Here is a 22,006-nt window from a genome sequence, read left to right on the forward strand (position 1 = left end):
AAATAGTATTTATCTTTTTTATTTTTTCAAGTCTCAATGTTTGCAAAATGGTATCGTTAGCACTTCAGTTCCTAATAACACTATTTGACTTTACTTTTGTCACTGGGTCCTCTTCGCAGAGTGTGATTTTAAGTTGATTAAACTTTTGAAGATAATTGAGTAATCTTTACCTGTGATTAGGTTTATGCATTTTAGTGTTGGATAATTAAAAATTATTAATTATGCTTTCTGCTGTTGTTGCTAATCACTTAAAGAGCCAATAATTTCATATTAGTATTTAAAAAAGTTGAGTCGGCTATTTCTATAACGTGCTAATTTCAGGAACCTCCTCAGTGATTTGAAATTTTTTTTTGCATTACATGGACCGTTTATTGAGATAGCTTTAGGATTTGTAACAGCCCACTATTACCCATTGGAATGGAGTAACAACCATCTATTATAAAGTTCATCTAATTATGTATCTGTAATTGTTACCATATCAACTTCATATCTGTGGTAGCTATTACACTACTGAAACTTTAGAATAAGTGTAAAAATGAAGTATTTTTTGCAAATATAAATGTAATAATAGGATAAGATAATTAAGGAATGAAAATAATTTGTTTGAAACTTAATTCAAATTTCTTATCGTTCAAAGAAATTTCTTGTCAGTTTGACTCTTTATTGAAGATGTCTTCATGAAATGAGACAACATTTATAGGTTATAAATGATGTCTTCATGAAATGAGACAACATTTATAGGTTATAAATTTGCTGTTTGGTATTTTAGGGGGTAAATAATTCTTTTTTTGCATGGCATCTTCACTGGGTCTAAAAAGTTATTACTACCTGTAATAACTATTTTTTAGAGTATTTAATTATGTTTGCTGCAGTCTTTTTTACTGAAACTAAGTGAAATAAGTAAATGAATCTGATGTCATATAAGTTATCCCGATGATTAAAACACCCATCAAACTAAAGACACTTTCTTTCAAGTCATTTTTCCCACATAAATCTTGGCTGTTATTTAGTTAATCAGATGCATTTGGTCAGGTACAGGTCATGTGTAATTGTAATTAACACAAGTGAAACATCGGGGCACAACTATTAAATGAATGAAAAGGGTTTGTTAAGTTGGTGGTTTGGTGCCTATCACACTAACAGTCCCTATCTACAAAACTCCCTGTACTGAATTCCTTCAAAACCCAAATCCTGTAGGTCAGGACTATCACAATCTTCCCATCTTTACTTTCCTTGAACATTCCCTGGGCTGGTTTGAGCTGACTGTCCTTTAAGTGATTCATCCATTTTACACCAATATCATTCACCATGATGTCTATCACCTCAGTTATATTTACTGAATGCAGGTCACACAATTTAATTTATAGTTGTCTGAATTCTCTTGTTGACTTATAAGGATTATTTGAGAAGAGGAGATTATTTTTTTTTTCTAATGCTTGGAGGCATTAGCAACAAAGTAACAAATGTCGGTAACCACTCGCTAGTGGATTCTTGTGGCTATTACATTCAATTTACACTATTTTCATTATAAAAAAGGAACAAAATAGAGATTGACTACATGAAAGGAAATGTAAATATCAGCAAATTAAATGGTGGTTGATGAAAATTCATAGAAATAGTATTGTATAACCTATAATTTCAATTTTGTTCTAGAATTTTTATCAGAAACTTGTTAATTTTACCTTGACATATGTCTTCACAAATGTATATTTGTGCAATGTTGAGTCAAAAATAAACCGTTAAAGTAAATTAACAAGGTTTGAATCTATGTATTCAAATCGAATCAATAGGAGTTTAGATTATACAATCTTTAAGTAAAGTTAATTATTGAATCCGAAGGTTGGGGAAATTCTTTAATTAATTAAAACATGGAAGCACAAATATTTATTTTTTGGCAGTTCTAAAACAATACTAACTAAAACAATACTAAATGTGTGGATGCAGTGCGACCATTTGGTTTGTGTCCAAAAACCGACACTCAAATTGTCCACAAATTCAAGCCATTCCAAATTACCCATCCACATGCTTGGGCATATGGGAATTTGTCATAGTTTGGCAAACGTATAGCAGCACCTTTGATTTCTAAGAAAGAAAATTCAACCTCCTTTGGTTTGAATCAAATGGTATTCACTTTTAGCTCAAGGGTACCAGAATACTGCTCCAGTACTCTTTGTCACTGGGTCCTCTTTGCAGAGTGTGATTTTAAGTTGATTAAACTTTTGAAGATAATTGAGTAATCTTTACCTGTGATTAGGTTTAGTGATTTATTTCTGAACTAATTAAACATTGACTTTGGTACCCAATTGTCAAGTTTTATAGCAAAAGGTATTTAAATGCTGATTGTTATCATGAATATGTAAATTAAAAAACAATTATTTATGGATTCAGTTAATTTATTCATTTTTCATCACTATCCATTGCCTTTTATGGCTTTATATGTTAGAAATTAATTTTTCTAAAATCTTTCCAATGTGTTATTTCTGAAAAAAAAATTTCTACTTTCGAAAATATCTCTCCTTTAGTTAATTATCAAATTCTTTCATAGTTTATTTTTATCAATTTTCATTACTATTAAATCTGAGAACGAGTTCGAGGCATTCTAGGGAAAATAGTGAAGAAGTATATAATTGATAATATAAATTGGCACTTTCAGTGAGTCGATTTTATCGAAAAAGTTACTGTGACATCCCGTAGATATGCCTACGTTTAATAGATAATTTCAGTTTCATACAACTTTTCATTTTTGAATTAGGCTGTTCAGAGTCCGCGGTACACACATAACGGATTTTGTGAGACTTGGTTACATAGACTCAGAGTATCGTAAAACATGTATATCCATTCATGACTCAGATTCAAAATTTTTCATGATCCCAATTTTTTCCTGTGCTATATTTTTCATTTAAAGGTAAGTGAAAGTAACTAACATTGTATCTTCATTTGTTTTTAATTAAAGTGAGAGAGCATTTTTTATACCTTCTGCAGTGGCTAGAACAGTGGAGGTGTATCTCATTATTGGCAGATTAATCCTAGACACTCATCAAACCAAATTGGGTCAAGTCTATATCAAAATTGAGCTGTGATTTATTTATATTTATAATTGTCCTAAAAATATGCTGTGTTTTTGCTTTTGCTGCAAGAAGTTGGATTTTTATTAGTGTATCCTATTGGCATAAATTTAGTGACCAAATCAACATATATTAATGTTTGTACATTTGCGAACTACTGGCGTTTGGAAATTTCTTTACAATCAGAAAAAATCTCATGATTTTACATTACAAAAAATATAATATTTTAATATTGTTTGTAAAATAAATAAGCATACTCAGCCATTCAACAACAAAAGAAATTTTTAGTTTTAAGTTTTCAAGTTTACTTTTTGAATGAATTTATATAAAATGAAATTTTGTTAAGAATTTATTATTTAATTTTGGCTCATTCTTATCATTTCTTAAATAATATAATATGATACTACTAGGCAATTAGTTTGATAATTAATTTGTTACAACATAAATTTTATATTTTTACTAATTTTTCCAATAGCGGATTATAAATGTGAATATGGCTTTTTTATTTTAAAAGATTCATAAATTACATTAAATCACTTTTATTCATACATTATTAATGGGATGACTTTTTTTCTCTCTTTCTTTTTTAACTTGATTGTTCGCAGAATTTATTTCTCTTTTGTGTACATATTTTCTGTGTTTTCATCATATTTCCCTTTTTCTACTGTAAATATATTTTGAATAAGTTATAAATGTTTCAATTCAGTAAAAGATTATTAACCTCTTCAATTGGGATTAATTGAACTTTATGTGTTTGAAAAAAATATTTAAAAAAACAAATGCATTATGTACATGAATTTTCACAATTATGTGTAAGTTATGTGATTGATATTTGAACATAAAACAAATAATAATATGAAGGTTGTCTGATTTAACTGTGATAGTTTGATAATATCTAGTTAGGTATAATTAAAATGGTAACAAATATAATTCTTTTCAATATGAGGTTGGTAAGAAAAAGTAGTCTTAAATTGAAAACTCCTTGGCTAATAATCTCTTTTGTGATTCATGAAAAAATTCTGTCTAAATTTTGCGATATGTGTATGACATTGATGCAGTGTTATTAAAATTTTGACTTGGCTTCTAGACATAGTAATGTGTGTTCTAAAATTTTTATGTGGAATTAGATTAGAAATAAAATATAATTTTCAATTATAAAATTAAATGTAAATATATATATTTTTTATTTGTAACACATAGCATTGGTGAATATGACTGCCACTATTAAAAGGATAAATTAAGTTATTATAGTTTATAGACTAGATTGCTTACTACAATATATTTACATTAGCCTGCTGTTACAATTTATAATTCCTATTTAATAAATTTTAGTTATGATTAATATTATATATCTTGATCAATATAGTGTCAACTCAAAGCTGAGATTTTTGTTTAACCATTTTACTGCTTTAGGGCTCTACTAATGAAATTGAATGAACTGGTAAAACTGATTTGTTAAAATCTTGTTTGCTCGATGTCAGGGGTGTCAATGTATTGATCTTTTTTTTTTTTTTTTATTGGTACAAATGTATTTGTACAAACTAAATTCACAACTAACTGAAAAAAATATTTGGATTTTATTCTGAAAAATTGGTTAAACAATTTATAAATTTATACAGTAAAACCTTTTGATCAGTTTTATTACCCAATTCAATTAATGAAGTTTAGTGCTTCTTGGGTAATTGTTATCAAATATTATTTGAATAATGATTTTAAATAAACATGTCGTGGATTTACCTTTTTTCTCATATCAGAGGTTACCTTTACTATGATTATTGTAAAGCACTCTGATATTATGGAATCACAAGAATTAGCGATGGCAGTGTTGTTGCCTACAAATCATAAATATATGGATTCCATTCGAGCCGATAATAACATCTTGTCTGTGTTTTAAAGACAATTGAGTTAACAGAAGTCGAGGTTTAATAGAAGTCAAAGTACTGAGATTTAGCTGTCCAAAGTATATTTATTCCTAGTTACTATTACTAAGTCCTTGTCTCTTTTTACACATGCCGAAACGATACCTCATGTATAAATCGATAGTTCTGGTTTGTTGCTATCTGGAAAAAGATTTGCTTGAGGTTTAATTTTTCCTCCCTTTTCTCCCAAATATTATCTAAAGAAAAATTGTGTGGCCTAAGTTTTAATGTGAAATATTATGTGCTGTTTTAAAGAACTAATTAGAAGTTGGTTATTTCCAACATAAGAAGTTAAAAATAAAATAAATTTATTAGCATTTTTTGTTGAAACTATATAGATATTGATAATTTTTAGTTTATTTATTGTTAAATAATTTACAAATAACATTATAAGAACTCTTTAATTACAAGTGTGATGAATTTTACTAATTATAATAATAACTAATTATTCTTCTATTGAATTTATAAAATGGTTAATTGCTCTTTCTTACAATATAAAATAATAATTATTTTATTTATGCAATAAAGAATTTTAGGTGTATTTGGTATAAACTAAAAAAGTAACTGGTTACTCAATTTATTTTCTTTGAAAAACATTAAGAGATTCCTTATCACTACTTATTGAGATAATGTAGTCAGCAATCCAGTCTTTACTGGATAACACAATGATACAATGATTGTATATTTAGATAGTTAAAAAGTAGTTAGTTTTGTAATTTTCCTGTTTTTTTTTGTTGTTTTTTTATTGTATTATATTCCTATGTTTTTGTTGCATTATGTAAAACAAAGAGCTTGGATAACTTCCAGTTTATTTCGGTTTGAATAATATATTTGATACTTCCAAGAAAATAGTATTTATCTTTTTTATTTTTTCAAGTCTCAATGTTTGCAAAATGGTATCGTTAGCACTTCAGTTCCTAATAACACTATTTGACTTTACTGACTTCGTCCAGTTATAGATTAATTATAATGTTTGCCTGTTGATAGTTTCTCTTTTATGCAATAATTTTATTTAAATTATTAATAGAGTGCAATATTGTTAAGCACTCACTTTGGTGGTTGATTACTATTTTAAAGATGATCTATAAATTTGTATAATTTATTGTAGTAGATATATTTGTGCAATTAGTTGTTGCTTATAAAATAAATATGTCAATGTCTTTCTTGAAATAAATTTAACAAAACTTAATATGCTTTTTTATTATATTCCTGATTTTATAAAAAAAAAAAAAACAGAGGTTTTAATTAACCCCTTGTTTTATTAGGATTTAGTTATTTGAATAAATGTAAATACCCTAAATTAAATGTGTCAGTGCTTTAAAAATTTTATAAAAATAATGATAATGAATTATTTTCTCTGGTATAATGAACGTACTTTTTATAATCCTTTTATTGTAATACCAGCATATTTCCGATACAAAGATTCCAACCAAAATACTTGATTTGTTTGAAGATGTTATTTTACCCTTAATTTCAGTTTAATAACCATTTAATTTGTACATTGCATTTTTAAAAAAAAGGAAAGAGAAGAAATGTTATAAAATAATTTTTCCTTGAAGTCCCAACCTAGGGAAAATGTTGTAACCAGAACAAACATTTTTTTAAGATCTATCTTAAATTTCAAGCTTCTGGATTTAATAAAAAGTCTTACAAGTGATTTAATGAACAATAATTATTTTTTGTCATTGTATTAGTTTCATATATTAATAAACCTTATTTGAAACTTTAGGAGGGTCTATTTTGGCTAGTTCAGGAATATGAGGTATGGAAAGGGTTTAGAGAGATAATGTTCTAAAACAGAAACATAGGCTATATAAACACTAACCTTAGTTTGTCGTGTAAATCAAAATCAATCTTATGCATTATTCACAGTTCTATTTGCAAATGAACTTCATCTCTTTTTCGTATATAAATAAACCTATTCAAATATATGTATATTTTTATATGGTTTATCTATGCTCTCTTTTTCTCGATCTTCATCTCACATTAATTTCCAGCATCAGATTAACTTAAAAAAAAAATGTAATTAAGCATTAGATTGACTTTAAAAAAATTTAATTGATATGAGATATGGTACTATTATGCTTTTGGTAACAGAAAATTAATTTTTTTGTTAGGGCCAATAATAAAAGAGTTTATTAAAAATATCAATATCTTATTTTCAATTCAATATTCAAATTTGTTAAAACGAAGATTTATGAGAGAAAAAAAAATTTGCACAAGCCTTTCAGATGGATGATACTTATTTTACTAAAGATTCAAGGAGATTTTCTTTTTTAAATGTTAATACATAAACAATAAATGAAATTAGCTACAAGATCTTGTGTGTCCACTAACATGACTTCTCTTACCCCTTTCGATGGAAAGCCATATACAAAAACAGTTTACTGTATATTTGTTAATATTGGCCCAATTAAATTATAATTTTAGTTTATTAAATAATTTAATTACCTCGCATTCAAGCATCTGGAATGTATCAGGAGATGAAGGAATAATTTTCAAATTATTTGCAAAACAAACAAAAATTTAACCAACAATTTAATGAAGAGAATCTTGACGAAATCCCTTAAAATATTTTTTAATTACATGGGTAAAATTACACCACATCTTTGCTAGTAACATCTGATTTAGCTTTTTTTTTACGGGTTTTAATTAATTTTTAAATAATTACACACTGATTTTCCTTTCTGAGTTAGGTACAAATAAACTTTATCTTTTTTCCTGCTTTCTCATTTGAATATAGTATATATGAATAGTTTAAGGGCTTTATGGAGAACACTAGATAATTTTCATCAAAAACTTTAATGATGTTTTGGTGCTATGGTTAATATAATAATATAAACATGTTTTTTGAATGTTGCACTGAGGTTTCCTAATTCAGTACACAGACATCAGGGACCAAAAATGTATTGATAAAAAATGAAAATATTAGTCCACTTGTTCACCAAATCTGTTCTTTGGATTCTCGGAATTCTTAAATGCTTAAATCTATTGAAAGTTGCACATTACAACTTTGACTTGATTATAAATCTTTCCTTATTTAGTTCCATTAGGAAAGTATTAGGTTAAATTAAAAAGACTGACCATTTCTTTTTTTAAATTAGTTGTCCCGAATATTTTTTACTTAGGATTTGAGATAGAGGAAATATTTACTCTACACAGGCACATTTTTTATTCATTTTGGAGCATTGTGGCTTACTAAAAATTACTCAAAAAAATATTAATATTTTTTCTCAATGGAAATAATTTGAAACTTGCAGTGGTATTATATAAGCCATTAGATTTTTTATTTAAGACGTTGTATTTAATATATTTTATGTAGGAAAAAGAGGACCAGTGAGTAGGGATTGTTAAATAGTACTTAAGATATTACATTTTTGAACCCCGGCTCCTGTTTCCAGTTCCTACTTCCAGTAGTCCTTGTGGAAATTTAAACTTTAAGCTCTTTAATCATTAGAGACCTGCTGATTATATACTAATAAAAATGTTTCTTCAAAAATAAAAGGAAGGAGGAAAAATAGGATAATGTGTAAGAAGTATATGAAGTTGAATGGATGCTTGATTTAAAATGGATTATTATTATTGCTTAAACCAATGCCTCCTCCTCTCTTAAGTATGTGAAAGGAATATCATCAAGGATCTATAAATATTGGTGGTACTGATAATTGTAAAGGAAGAAGTCCAGCTAGATGTGTCTAGAAGTTCTTTCATCACATATTAATCATTGGGGTGTCGAGGTTCATTTACCGGGACTGACAAGAAATAAATATTAACTAACTCAGCTGAGAATCGAACCCATACAGTTTCGAACTGAACCACTCTGGGATCCTCATCCCAATTCACTCGGATCATTGTGATCTCTATTTATACTGAAGGTAATTTTCACAGATTATGCATAGGATTTGTGGTTCTTTGTCTTATAAATTGATCAAAAATTGGAACGTGGTTGTTTAGATTGTTTGTACTGACTGCTTGGAGTTGCAATCCATGAACTGCCTAGTTCTCCAAATGTGAATGCACCTATTTAATTAAAATATATACAAGTTTTGTGTATACATTTGAATATATATATATTGTAATTTTATGGGCAAATAAGGTTCTGGATTTCTGTGTTTTGCTTTCTCTCTACTCTACTCAGTAGGGAAGCTTTATACTCATGCAAAAAATTGAAAAAAAGTTCCCCCAGTATCAAAAATTTACACTCACTTTTATGTTTTAGGCGCTAAGGTACAAAGTTAATTTTATGCCTGGCTATGCCTCTATTTACAAATCCATGTAACAGACTAAAAATTGAATTTTGAGGTATTGTGCTTGTTGATACCCAGGTATAACCATATTAATTTTATTGAATTCCATCCTCTACTTATGTTTATTCATGAACTAACTTATTTTACATATTGGCTCACCAATATTTTGAAAGAGCTTATTCAATTTGGAGCAAAATCTGGGATTATTGAAAAGATGACCCAGTATCATTTTTGTCAAATATCATTAGCTACTTTCGCTTATTCATGCAAAAATGCAATTTATTGGACTCGTTTATTTTTCAAAAAGTGTTCATTGTGTAGATTTTGTTCTGGATGACAAATATCATTACCCTTGAAGCTTAGGTAAATATGTACCTAATAGAAATGCAAATCTGCAGAAAAATGAGAATTTCCTGGAAATGCAATTTTCCAAAAATACAATAAGGGACCATAAAAAAAAAAGAATAATTAAAGTATTTGTGGGAAATCTATAATAACTAGTTAAACTGAGTATATTTTTTTAATTTTTAAAATTTTTCTTAAAGATTTTTTAAAAAAAAATTAAATATTTTGAGAAAAAATCTATTTATCGAGATTTCAAACGTATTAAAGTTTAATTTATATGAGTTGAACTTTTCTTTAGATGTTTAAATTAAACCTTTAAGTTGATTCCAGGCTAACTTCATAAAATCAGTGTTTGTATTTTCATTACTGATTCTCAAAAGATTTAGTGCTGGATAAATATTTAAGAGCCGAACTTAAGTTTTAGTAACCTCTTATATTTCTGTTATACTTTTGTAAAAGAGAAAGGTTAGAATTTTGTACATAGAATTGTTATTAAAAGAATATTTCTGAAATAGAAGCTAGTCATTCTATTCACTGAAAGACTAACTTATTAAGTGCTTTGAGTTACAGTTTTATTATCCTTTAGTTTTTTATTAGATATTTTTCTTGTTAGAATAGTATTCATTGTTATTTTCTTTAGAAATGTATTTTTTTCTACATATATGTATATATAGTTGACCGTAAAAATTTAAATATAAGAAGATGGTCTAGGGTTGCGGTCAAAAAAAGAACAAATAGTTTATAACTATTTTTTAAACTATTTGTTCTTTTTTTTACCGCAACCCTGACCACCTTCTTATATTTATTTTTTTTCTAACTCTACAGCTTATTAATTATTTATTAATTAATGATTGGAGAAGTTGGTCGGGGGGTGCGGTCTGTAAAGAACAACATAAGCAAAAAAAATATTTATTTATGCTGACGTTTCGACCTGAAACGTTGTTCTTTGCTGACCGCACCCCCGACCAACTTCTCTAATCAGTAAACTACAGTCAACTATCTGCACTTCATTATTAATTATTTCTTTTTTTGAGAACTGTTTATAATGAGTTTTTATTGGCAATGTTTTCAGGTGCTCTGTTCTTAACTGATGTGGAGTAACCAAGATCTGCAATATTTAATTGTATCTAAATGAAATTATTTTTATAAAATTATCAGATTGTATATTGTATTTAATAGGATATTTTATCATTAAAATGAAAATGTGAATTATAGTGGAGGAATAATAAAATGTACCAATGTGTTCTTAAGGAATTCTAAATTTTTTTATTAGTGAGCAAAATTTTGAAGTACAACTGTATTGTATGAATTAATGTTCCTGTTTTGTTTGTTTATTGCTTGTCTGGAATATAGGCCTGTCATAGACTGTTCATAGATGTATTTGAAAGTGTTGTTCTTAAAGGTGAAATTGGGCTAAGGAAGGTTCCCACTTTGGGGCCATGCATTTATGTAGAATCTCTTTAAAACTTTATGAGTGTATTTGTTATTTTTTCTTTATTTGTCTTCTTTTATGCTAATTATTAGTAACATTTTAGAACAATGTTTTTTATAATGTTCTTTTTAATCGGTCCGTAGTGCTGCTATTATTAATTATTTCTTTTTTTGAGAACTGTTTATAATGAGTTTTTACTTATCATAATGGCACTAGGTTATGTTCCTAAATCAAACATTTTGCCTAATTTTTTGTCATAAGGAAGAATTATGTCTTGAAATAACTATTTTAGTGTTTTTATATCATTAATTACTGCCTAAATGATAGATATTCCTAAACATTTAAAATTTTTGAAACATTTCCCAAATCTGACCAATTGACAGATTGGTGGGAGTTTAATTTAGAATGATGTACTAGGTTTGAAGATGCCAACATTTAAATCAAGGTTGTGATGCTTGTTTACAGCCTTTATTTATTTATTTTAATATTTTCGACAAAAATATATATATTTTTTACTATCGTTAATGAATATTTTGCCTACCCAAGAATTTGTCTACTTTATAGTAAGCTTCCTTGTAATTTAATAATCATTATTTTTGTACTATATGGCAATCAGATTAAAATAGCTAATAATTAAATTAAAATCACTTAGCCTAACAAGGATCACCAATATCAGTGACAGGAGCTGGTGAGCTTACAGATTGTCTAAAATTCTATTGAAACCGATTGATTAATGTATCACCAGTTATCGTACAGTTTTTAACATATTCAAAGTTTTGTCATGAATCAAATAAATTTTCAATGTGATATATTTTTACAAATAAACAAGATAAGATGGTTTTTAATGTAGCCATTCTTATAATGAAAAAGAATAACTGCCAATTTTCATTTTTTCGCAGATAAGAACTCAAAATATAAAAATTATAGATAATGTCTTATTAATGTTAGCCATAAGTATTAGGTTTACTTATCATGTGATATTATCTTGCCCAGACTTATGTTCTATGGTTAACCTATATATATAATAATGGCACAAATAATGTTACAGTTTATTTTTATTAGTCATTTCTTTTATCAGTTCCTTTAAAATAAAAATTAGTGGTTATAATGGTTTTTTAGCTGATTGCTCGCTGTTACCAGAATTTAATTGAAACTTAATGACTTAATTGGTTTCTTGAAAAAAAAAATATTAAGTACTTGTGCTGTGAATGTAACTTGTTTGTTAATTTGATTTAAAAATAATTTCTAAGAATTACATGTTACTGCCAATCAGAAGGTTGTTCTCTTTTTTTAAATAGTGAACAAGATCTTTTTAGATAATAAATAATTCTATAATATTTTTTTAATGCTTGGTCTCTTAATTTCTTTAATAATTGCACCTCATTATGCAAAATTTTTAAATGGTTTTCTTGGTACTGATTTAATGAAATTTTGATAAAAATTAGTTACCATTTTTATCACATGATGATCTAATTTTTTTTCCATTCCAATTATTTTTGTTTACAACTATATTATCATTCCACTTATAATTTATTGATTATTTACAAATATGTATTACTGAAACATTTTTGTTTATTTTACTTTTTAGATTATATATATGTAGTTGTGGCATTTTAAATATGTAAGTTCTGAATGATTTCCTTAACAATCAGGGAATTAATGACACAAATCTGTGGGGTAGTTTAGTTAATTATTCAACAATTGAAAAAAAAATCCTTAGTCTAGTTTGTATCTTTAATGTTAATGAAATTCTGTGATTATTTTATTCGATTGAAGCAAGTTTAGAAAAGGGTGTATTTTTGTTTTAAACTGTACTGAATTGATTGTATGAAGTGATTTAAAATTATTATGAATTTTGTATATTTAACAGTGATTGTGAGAATAATTATTATACTGCTATAGTAATGTCGATTAAATAATTACTAAGTTATAATTACTTCTTAAATTTAGCAATGTTTATAGAAAGATGAACTGTTGGTTTCTCTGTAAAGTCTTGTGAGAAATTGGCCTTTATATTTTGAAAAATCGATGAAATAACTAATTTTTTATCAAACCTGATTTTCATCCTTTTCTCTCCCAAGAAAACATTTGTTAATCCTTTTTTCCCAATAATATTTTAATAATTGTTTCTAGTTTTAATTTTTAACTTTAACAACAGTTTAAATCTCAATTTTGCATATTTTATTGCCTTTGTCTATTGTATTACTACATTAAATTTTAAAGAATTATAGTAAACAACTTATGTTATTATTATTTATTAATTATTATTTCTTATTACAAGTATAATAATTGCTTACACACTGTTGCAGAGTAGTTGAATATTTGTCTTCCTATTTTTAATGATTTTATTAATTGCTTTATTACTGGCATTAATTGCTTTCATTAATAACTTGTTATTGTTTATTAATATTAAATATTTATGCTATTCTTGCCTTATTGCTATTATTTTTATGACTATAGTATAGCAGAAATATTAGGAGCTATGCTTTCTACATATATATTATGAGTTGTTGCTATGTATGCTACTCTATTTTATTTCTTATATGTTATTGATTTTATGTAAACTAATGTTATCTATTAATTATTCATTGCCGATATTTAATGGAATTATTGTCTATCTACTCTGTTTGATTGATATGGATTTATTACAGTATATTGATATTTTGCTTTATGTGAAAATGAATAAATATATTTTGTCTTTCAGCAACATAGTCTGTGCGTTGTATTCCTTATGTTATTGTGAACATTTTTAGCTTGTTTTGTGTGTGTATTTTGTCTTTTAATTTATTTTGTATATTATGTTCATATGAAGACACTTGTGGGCAATCCTGTCCCTAGTATAGTTTTAATCATCCTCTCCCTCTTCGTTTTAGAAATAATTTTTTTAAATTACTTGGAGCCCAATTTTCTTGAAACCCGATCTCATTGCACATATAAAGCATAAGGAGAACCATCATTAATAATTTCAGCTTCACAGGGATTGCCATTTTTGAGAAACTAGGATCAATAAGTCTAAGAGAGCAGTACATGTTAAGATAAATGTAAAATAGGTTTTCTACCTTTGATAATACTGATTCAATTTTGATGATGTTTAATTTGTTTTTAAAGCATTATATTTTCTTTTAAATGAGGGAATATAATATTCCAGGAGATGTATAGTTAGTTAGTTAATCAAACAACTAATTTGTTTTTAGGTTCTAGAAATAATTTTTATAAGTATTCTAATTTTTGAAATCCTGCCTTAGCGCAGCATAAGGAAAACTATCATTAATAATTTCAGCTTTATAGCCATGGCATTTTTTTTAAATGCAAAGATGAAATAGTTAGTGAGTGAGAGGTTTCAAACAGACAAGTAGACATAATATATACATTTTAGCAATCTAGCTGTCTAATCCAGTGGTTCCCAAAGTGAATGCCACAGCACCGTGGGGTGATCAAGCGGAGTAATATCAGGAGCACCACTTTCTTAAAATATTGCAAAAAAAAAAAAAAATTGAGAAGTGTTGGTCTTATACATGGCATCATACTGCATTGAGCTGAGACCTACTGAATCTGCTATACCCAGTCATGCATTTAAGGCTTTGTAAGTTACTGACAAAACTATATGTGACTCTCACTTTACTGCTTGATATCAAAATGAGTTGTTTTAAAACATGTGTAAAGGAGGGCATGGCGAGTAGACCTACAGCTCAAATTCTAAAAAAAATAATTTTTTTATAAACGAAGTCTAAGCCTATTATTATTCAAGGTTGATGCATCTATTATCCTGCATTATGAAAATGTAAAAAACTACTGGCCAGATCCAGTAAAAATGAGTAGGTTGTTGATAACATTATGGATCATAAACTAACACGAATTCTCACCTTATTTGTCATATTAATTTATCATCATGTTTTTAGTGAGCAACTAGATAGAACTTTCAAGTAACTCGCTAACAGTCCTGAATAAATATGTGATCCTATAATTGACAACTGAATAATGCATTTACTTATGTAAAACATAAATAGAAAAATGTCACAATAATACTGATCATAATTTAAATTTTTGACAGTATGATCTTTACAATCAAGAAGATTGAACTTGAAAATTTAAAAACTGCTTGGAATCATGTTCAAAACATAGAATAAAGAAATGAAGTTTAAAATGAGATAGCATTTCTTTTGAAAATATATTGATTCATAAGTTATTAATGATAAAATAATGTGTAGATTGATTGGGCATGTAGGATTGAAAGAATACATATGACGTAATTTACTAATGAAATCATAAGGACTTTGTATTCACCGATGCTTAATAAAATTGTCTAAAGAGTTGCAACAAAATAAGGAAAAGAATACTAGTATAAGAAATTTGTGCTTGTTCTATATTTAAGGATATAGGTGGAGAAAACTTCATGAACCTTTCATAGATATATTATTATATTTCTTCATCCCTTATAGCAACTTTTTTTGTAATAATAAATTATCCAATTTATATACCTTTAAGGTGATTGTGATTTCAAATTTCATAAAGGTTTTTTTTTTTTTTTTGAAATATTAATTTAATGATAATGCAATCCAAGAATCTTTAATATCTTTTCTGAGAAGCTTTAAAAGTTTGCCAAAGATTTATAATTTTAAATTTGCCTAAAAAGCCTGAAGTTTTGTCAAAAGCTCGATATTTGAAAGAATGACATATCATTAAAACTTATTTTTGTGAATGAAAAAGTATAAAGGAAAACCAGATCTGTTTCTATTGTATTTAAAGTCATTAAATGCCCCCAGTGAACACAAATAATCTGTAGGTACTATAGTGTATAAGGTTTTATTATTTTTAATGATCCTTGGATAATTTATCATCTCTTTTCTTATATTAATTGTAATAGTTTAAAACAATAAAATAGCTTAGAAATTTTCATCTTTCAATCTTGTTAAGAGCCTGTTTATTGATGGCTTATTTGAATGAATGAAAGGATTATTGAGGCATTAAGTCCTAAAAGACGGTACTTAACAAAATGAAAACTTTTGCAAAGTTAAAATTACCATGCTTTTATTCAAACAGGAGTCACTTAAAACAGCTTAATATCAATATTATTCTTTTAAAAAACCTAGAGATTCAGCAATTAGTAAAATCAAACTTAAAGTTGGTGATATCAAAAACTTCAGTAAATAAACATTTTTAGTGTACGACGTCATTGAATGATAATTACACTGCTTATTAATTAACCAATAATAATTAAGAATTATTTAATTAAAATATATTATAATGGAAACCTGTGACTATTATTGTTTAAAAGAAGTAAATGTATAAGGGATTTAATAAATGGTTGGTTCCTTTTAATAATTCCGTTATGTTAAAACAGGCTAAGGGCGGGCTTATTGCAATGGCTCTATCACCCCCAGTGCTTATTCCAACAGTCCGCCATGGGTGAGTTGGGAATGGTTTTCTCCGCCGAGTCTCGGTGATAAATGCTTTTTATCTTTTGCTCATTTGGCAATTATCACCAACTTCGACAGTTTGGAATATCATGATTAAGGTAAGGCACATTTCCTCTTCATCGTTTTAAATAAGCAGACTGTTGTATTGATAAGATACCTTTCAGATACCGGCCGTATTTAACCACGCCTACTAGAAGCATTTCGGTTTTTGAAAAATTATCTTTCAATATATTTACTTTTATCAGTTACATCTTACTAATTAATTTGTATTGAAATCAAGTTGAAGTACTTTTTTTCGCTTTTGTACTAATCAACGTTGATGAATACTGTTATCTCTTTTTAATTTAAAACCTATCTTTAGTTTTATAACATTCCTATAAATCATTGAATCCAAATTCAGATCAATGAATATTTCCTTATATGAGTATTTATATGTTCTGTCTAAAGTTGTCAAAAATCATTTGTTTTTTCTCTATCCTGGAGGTTATACATAGTTTGTCAGTCTAATTTATTCTTACCCATCGTTGATTTTAATTGTTAATTGTTTCATTTGATGTTCCTACTAGCATGTTATTAATTATAGATTAAAAGACTCCCATGTTAATTAGTTATTATAGAATTATAATTAATGCTGTACTGAGTAACAATGAAAATGAAAATAGGAAAAATGGTATAAAACGTTTCTATTTAATCATTTATTTTAAGTACCTTTGACTCTTTTTTAAACTTCATTTCCATTCCAAAATATGGAATAGGTAATACCCCAAATACATCATTGTTTATAAATGTCAAGAATAAGATATAAGTTCTATATTTTTTTTAGTGTTAAAATTGGAGCATATCATTAACTTTTGTTGGGAAGTGTTTTATACTCATTCACAATTTTTACTCAAGTTTTCCATTTCTATTTATAAATTAAATAGTTTAATATGATTAACATATTGTAAAACCATTGGTATTTACTATTAAAAATTACAATTCAAGAGACATTCTCCTCATGCTTCTTTCATATGTTTGAAAGATAAGATGATTGTATGGCTGTATCATATGTATGGTTTTACACACTACTCTTGAGTTTTTGAATATATTTTTGTAATTTTTATTACAATATAAAGATGGTTTGGGTGTGGTCAAAGAAATTTTTATTACACATACATTAAATTACTATTTAATATATTTGGAGGTTTTGTTTATTTGTCAATGGCTTTTGCGTATTTCTTACTTAACTCATAGCCAAAAGTATTCTGATGCATTTTGTTTTTATTCAGTTATGTACTTTAAAACATTACTAAAGTGACCAGATGTTTCACAGTAAAATGTAGGAAAAGCTTAAACATTTTTTTCAACAAGATGGAACAATTTATACATTAAAATAGCAAGAGAAAATTTAATCACTTTAGTTTTCTACTATTGAACTTTTTTTTATTAATTTGGTGGGCCCAAATATGTGACAGTTCCACTTAATGTGGTGGAATTGAATATTAGGTTCATTATAATTAATTTGTAAATCAATTCAATAAGTATTCAATAATCAGACACTTTTTAATACAAGGTGATTTTTTCAAGATCACACTCAACCACACAGAGCTGACGTAGTTACAGTGAAACAGAAAATAATTATCGGCGAATTCGAACCTGGGTCTTTAGAGATAGTAGCACAGTGCCATAGTCAATGAGCTACCCACTCCCATCACTTATTATATTATTTTAAGTATGTTGAAAAATAGATTTTTGAAATGGCAGTCTCTTGTTCTATTCAGGAGCAATATATCTAGGATGTACTATCATTTTTCTTCACAGCTATGAACTAAAACCCAATTTGGTTTACACCCTTTGAAGTTTATGTTTGACTCAGACAATACTTATGTAAAGTTCAGGTTGAAGAAATAGATCTATGATATCAATATTTAGCCGCAAGGAAAGGAAAAACATATTGTTTAAACTCAAAAATGTGGAATACTAGTTTAAAGTACAGAAATAGTAAGTAAGGACCAAAATATTATTAAATGGTTATCAATTTTCTTGAAATTGTGAACTTAAAAACTTGCCTCTGTTGGATTTTTTTTATCATGGCTTGTAGTTTTTAAAGAAGCGCTCATGGAGATTATTTTTCTTGTGGAAATTTAAAACTTTTTTCTTGATCAGATGTTTATTTTATATTAACGGACCATTTGAATTCCAATTTTTTCTAAAAAATACATTTAGCAGAAAATTCATAATATTTAAGACCAATTAAGTCAAGAATCAAGGAGCGTCACTGTAGTGTTTTGATGAATATAAAAAAGTGTGTCTGGCTGAAATTCTAGCCTGATACTGATAGGATTCTTTTACAGCTGAGTCCCAGTATGTGTTCATATGTTCATTTCCTCCTCCCTTATTCCCGGCAATTTTAATTTGATTTTTGCAGAGCTGTAAGAGTGGTATATAGTCTATCTTTTAAGGGTATTGCTAATGTTTTACCTTCTTCCAGTCCTTCTTGAGCTAACTCAACTGGAATTGCCAATAGGATAGAGTTTTATTTTATTTTTATTTTTACTGATCCTGAAAGCGTTAATCTAAATATACTGAAAACAATTTTAACGGTTTTTTATGTTTCACTTGCAAACGGTGCAGAGACTCTAAAATGCTTTAAGAACAATTTTGTTTCAGAATTCCATTTTCTGTAAAAATCCATCATTATAATTGAGGTGTAACCATATTGGTAGCCATATTCATCTCCTCGGCTGGTCGAGGAAACTGATAGTGACAACGGATTATAGGTCAATAAAAAGATATGTTGTAAAAAATTTCAATAAGAAAAAATATAATGTATCCTACATAATAAAAAAACATCTGTCGGTTTCTGTAGTCAGATACTGTGGTATTTCGCAGTATGTATTGTGGATACTGAAAAGCTCCTACACCCTGTTCGTTTCTAAGGTATCTACAGAAAATTTATAATTAAAACTTCAGTGATTTTAAAAGTTACTTACAAAATTGGGGAGGAGGCGTAAATAAATATGAATAAAAGATAAATATATTATTCATGAATATCAATATATATTGTATTGAGAGAGAGACAGTACGATTAAAACCGTCATTATGATGGTAATGCGCTTTAGCTTAGATGTATGATGCCAACAATTAGACTGTAGTATTGGGTTATTTCTGTATTACTGATTGTTCAATCTTCCTAAATTTCGAGAGCAATGGGAAGTGCTGTGCCTTCGCACATTTTTGAATGTGTGATGAATACAAAGAACAATGATTATTTAGGTTTCACAAAATTTGGGGTTTATCATCTGACCTCTCTATTTTTAAATAATTCTAAGAACTGCTGAAAGTGATTTCGTCATAATTTAATCTAGAATAATAGTTGAATAATAGCGATCTAGGAATAGTTATTTAATTTCGTATAAGTCCATTGACATTAATAAAAAAAATAAAAAATTAGAAAAGGTATGTTTGGATTGATTTTCTATTCTCTCCATATGATTGAATTATATTGGTGATCACAATTGGCTGAGAAGCAAATAGTGGAAAGGATATTTTTTCTGAATATTTCCAGTTGTTACCCAAGGCGTTTTGTAATTTAATAACTATTTTTAAACATAATGTTACTATGTTTTTATCGTTTATTTATTAAAATAGTTACAATATATTGGAGCTTTTCTTTGGCGATGCTAAGAGTTCACAGGATCTAGTTGTAATATAATGTTTTTAATGAAAAAGTGGCTGCCAATAATGACTGTGGCTTTTTACTGTAATATTTTTTTTATTTACACATGTTATTGCTTACGAGACATAGAGAATTAGTTGGCCTAATAAGTTAATTATCTATGAATATAAACGAAATGTGAGGACTAAGTAACAAAATAAAATTAAAAATAATCTTAGTGTGCTGAAGAAAAAAAAAATAACCTGTTGTGTTTTCAAATATAATAAGATGATGAAATAATACAGGTTAAAATATAACAAATAATGTACAATCTATGTTATGATAACTAAAAATATAATCTATAAACATTTTTTAAGGAAAAACATATTAATTCAATTGATTACAGATAATTAAAATATTTTGTAATTAATAAAATAGCAAGAGAATTAAAAATTACTAAGCAACTGAAAATTTCTTGATGAACCAAAAGTAAATTGAATCATTTTGAAAAATATTGAAACATTAAACTAGCAGTTAATTACCAAGGAATCAAATTAAATAAATACAAATGTGTGTTGAGGAGACTGTTAAATGAATATTCTTCCATCCATACTCACTCCATACTATATTCACATTTTTCAACTTAAAATATAAGATTTAATGTATTGTAACGGGAATTGTTGTTATGTTATATGGCTTCTGTGCTTCTTGAATTGCTTGAAGTATTCTTTTGTGAAGGTAGTCTAGGGCGCACAGAATCATGAATTATCATAACTATTGATTTTATGATTCTTGTCTATTGTTTTATTAGCTATTCATTTAGTAGGCTTCTTTAAAACTGGTAAAGGACTTTTTTACGTCCTTTTGCTCAAACGAAAGTTCATTATTTGTTTACATTTGCTTACTATTTGTCTACTGACAAGAGACCGTTGATTAACCAAGTTGCCACATAAAAGACTACGTAAATTACATAAGTATTTGACCAAGCGTATCTGATTAACTTGATGACCTCCCAAATTTGTGTAAATCAAAAAGTATTAAAAAGTGTCTTTGGTTTTGTGGCTACAAACCACAATCCTTTATCGTTTATTCTACTTGATTTCTGTAAAAACGTGGTAAACAAATTGTTGCAACAAATAACTAGACAAACATTAATCAATGAAATGACAGTGCAAGTAATAAAAACCGGATTCCAATAAGCTGTTTCATTGTTAATAATGACCCGATTTACCTTGGATTTTCCAATGAAAACATTTTTTGTTAGGTCTTTTCAATTATCTTTCGAATGATAAGTTATAATGTACCATGAGATTTCTAGAAAGTTTTCATATCTATGTGTGTGCGTATATATTTTTTTTTTCGGTTGAATTTACAGACCTTGTTGGTCTTTAGGCGCCGAAGCCGTTGTGTGCGTGTTCTCAAAATAGAAAAGTCGTACGAAACTGATATTACACATTTAAGAGGGCTTATGCTTTGGACGTGGCAGTAACTTTTTCGATATAATCGGCTGACCAAAATGCCATTTTATGATATTGATGTTACACATTTTTTTTTTTCGATTTTCTCGAAAATGGCTCTAACGTTTTTGATTTATCAAATATATGTGTGTGTTTATTGCTGCATGATAAATGTTAATTATCCTTATGAAATCACCAGGTATTTAACTTTGAAATTATTTAAGAAAATTATTCTTTTTGCTGATCAAGACTCATTACTGATGGCCATAAGAATCCTAATATAGGTTAACAGAACTTATGAATCAGAAATTGTATTTCTGACAAATGCACCTTTGGTTCTTTTGAATCTAATGGTAAAATAGAAAGCAGGGCTGACACATAGGTTGTTCCATCGGATTTGGAACGCTTCACTATTATTTATGAACAGTTCGCCCTGAAGCGTACCCAGGACACTATCGTATGGTAATAATAATAATAATGCTTTATT

The 22,006-nt window shown here is 27.5% G+C and overlaps 1 protein-coding gene and 1 long non-coding RNA gene across 3 annotated transcripts in view; both read left to right on the plus strand.

Moving 5' to 3' along the window:
• Positions 1-13,719, plus strand: part of twf (twinfilin actin binding protein) — a 21,764-nt gene extending 8,045 nt beyond the window's left edge. Inside the window, exon 9 of one of the 2 annotated variants that reach the window (XM_014437606.3) lies at positions 2,954-6,173. In XM_014437606.3, coding sequence (XP_014293092.1) covers positions 2,954-3,080 — 127 coding nt within the window. In that variant the 3' untranslated portion in view covers positions 3,081-6,173. Of the gene's footprint in view, positions 1-2,953; positions 6,174-10,648 lie in introns of those variants that run through there. The other variant, XM_014437676.2, reaches the window with a different exon arrangement.
• Positions 13,720-16,360: 2,641 nt separating this feature from the next.
• Positions 16,361-22,006, plus strand: part of LOC136795251 (uncharacterized) — a 56,854-nt gene continuing 51,208 nt past the window's right edge. The window contains exon 1 of the long non-coding RNA XR_010842830.1: positions 16,361-16,523. This is a non-coding gene — a long non-coding RNA (uncharacterized lncRNA). The remainder of the gene's footprint in view (positions 16,524-22,006) is intronic.

Source organism: Halyomorpha halys, unplaced genomic scaffold, assembly GCF_000696795.3.
Source record: "Halyomorpha halys isolate HHAL.00 unplaced genomic scaffold, Hhal_1.1 Scaffold5.1, whole genome shotgun sequence".
NCBI lineage: Eukaryota > Metazoa > Arthropoda > Insecta > Hemiptera > Pentatomidae > Halyomorpha > Halyomorpha halys.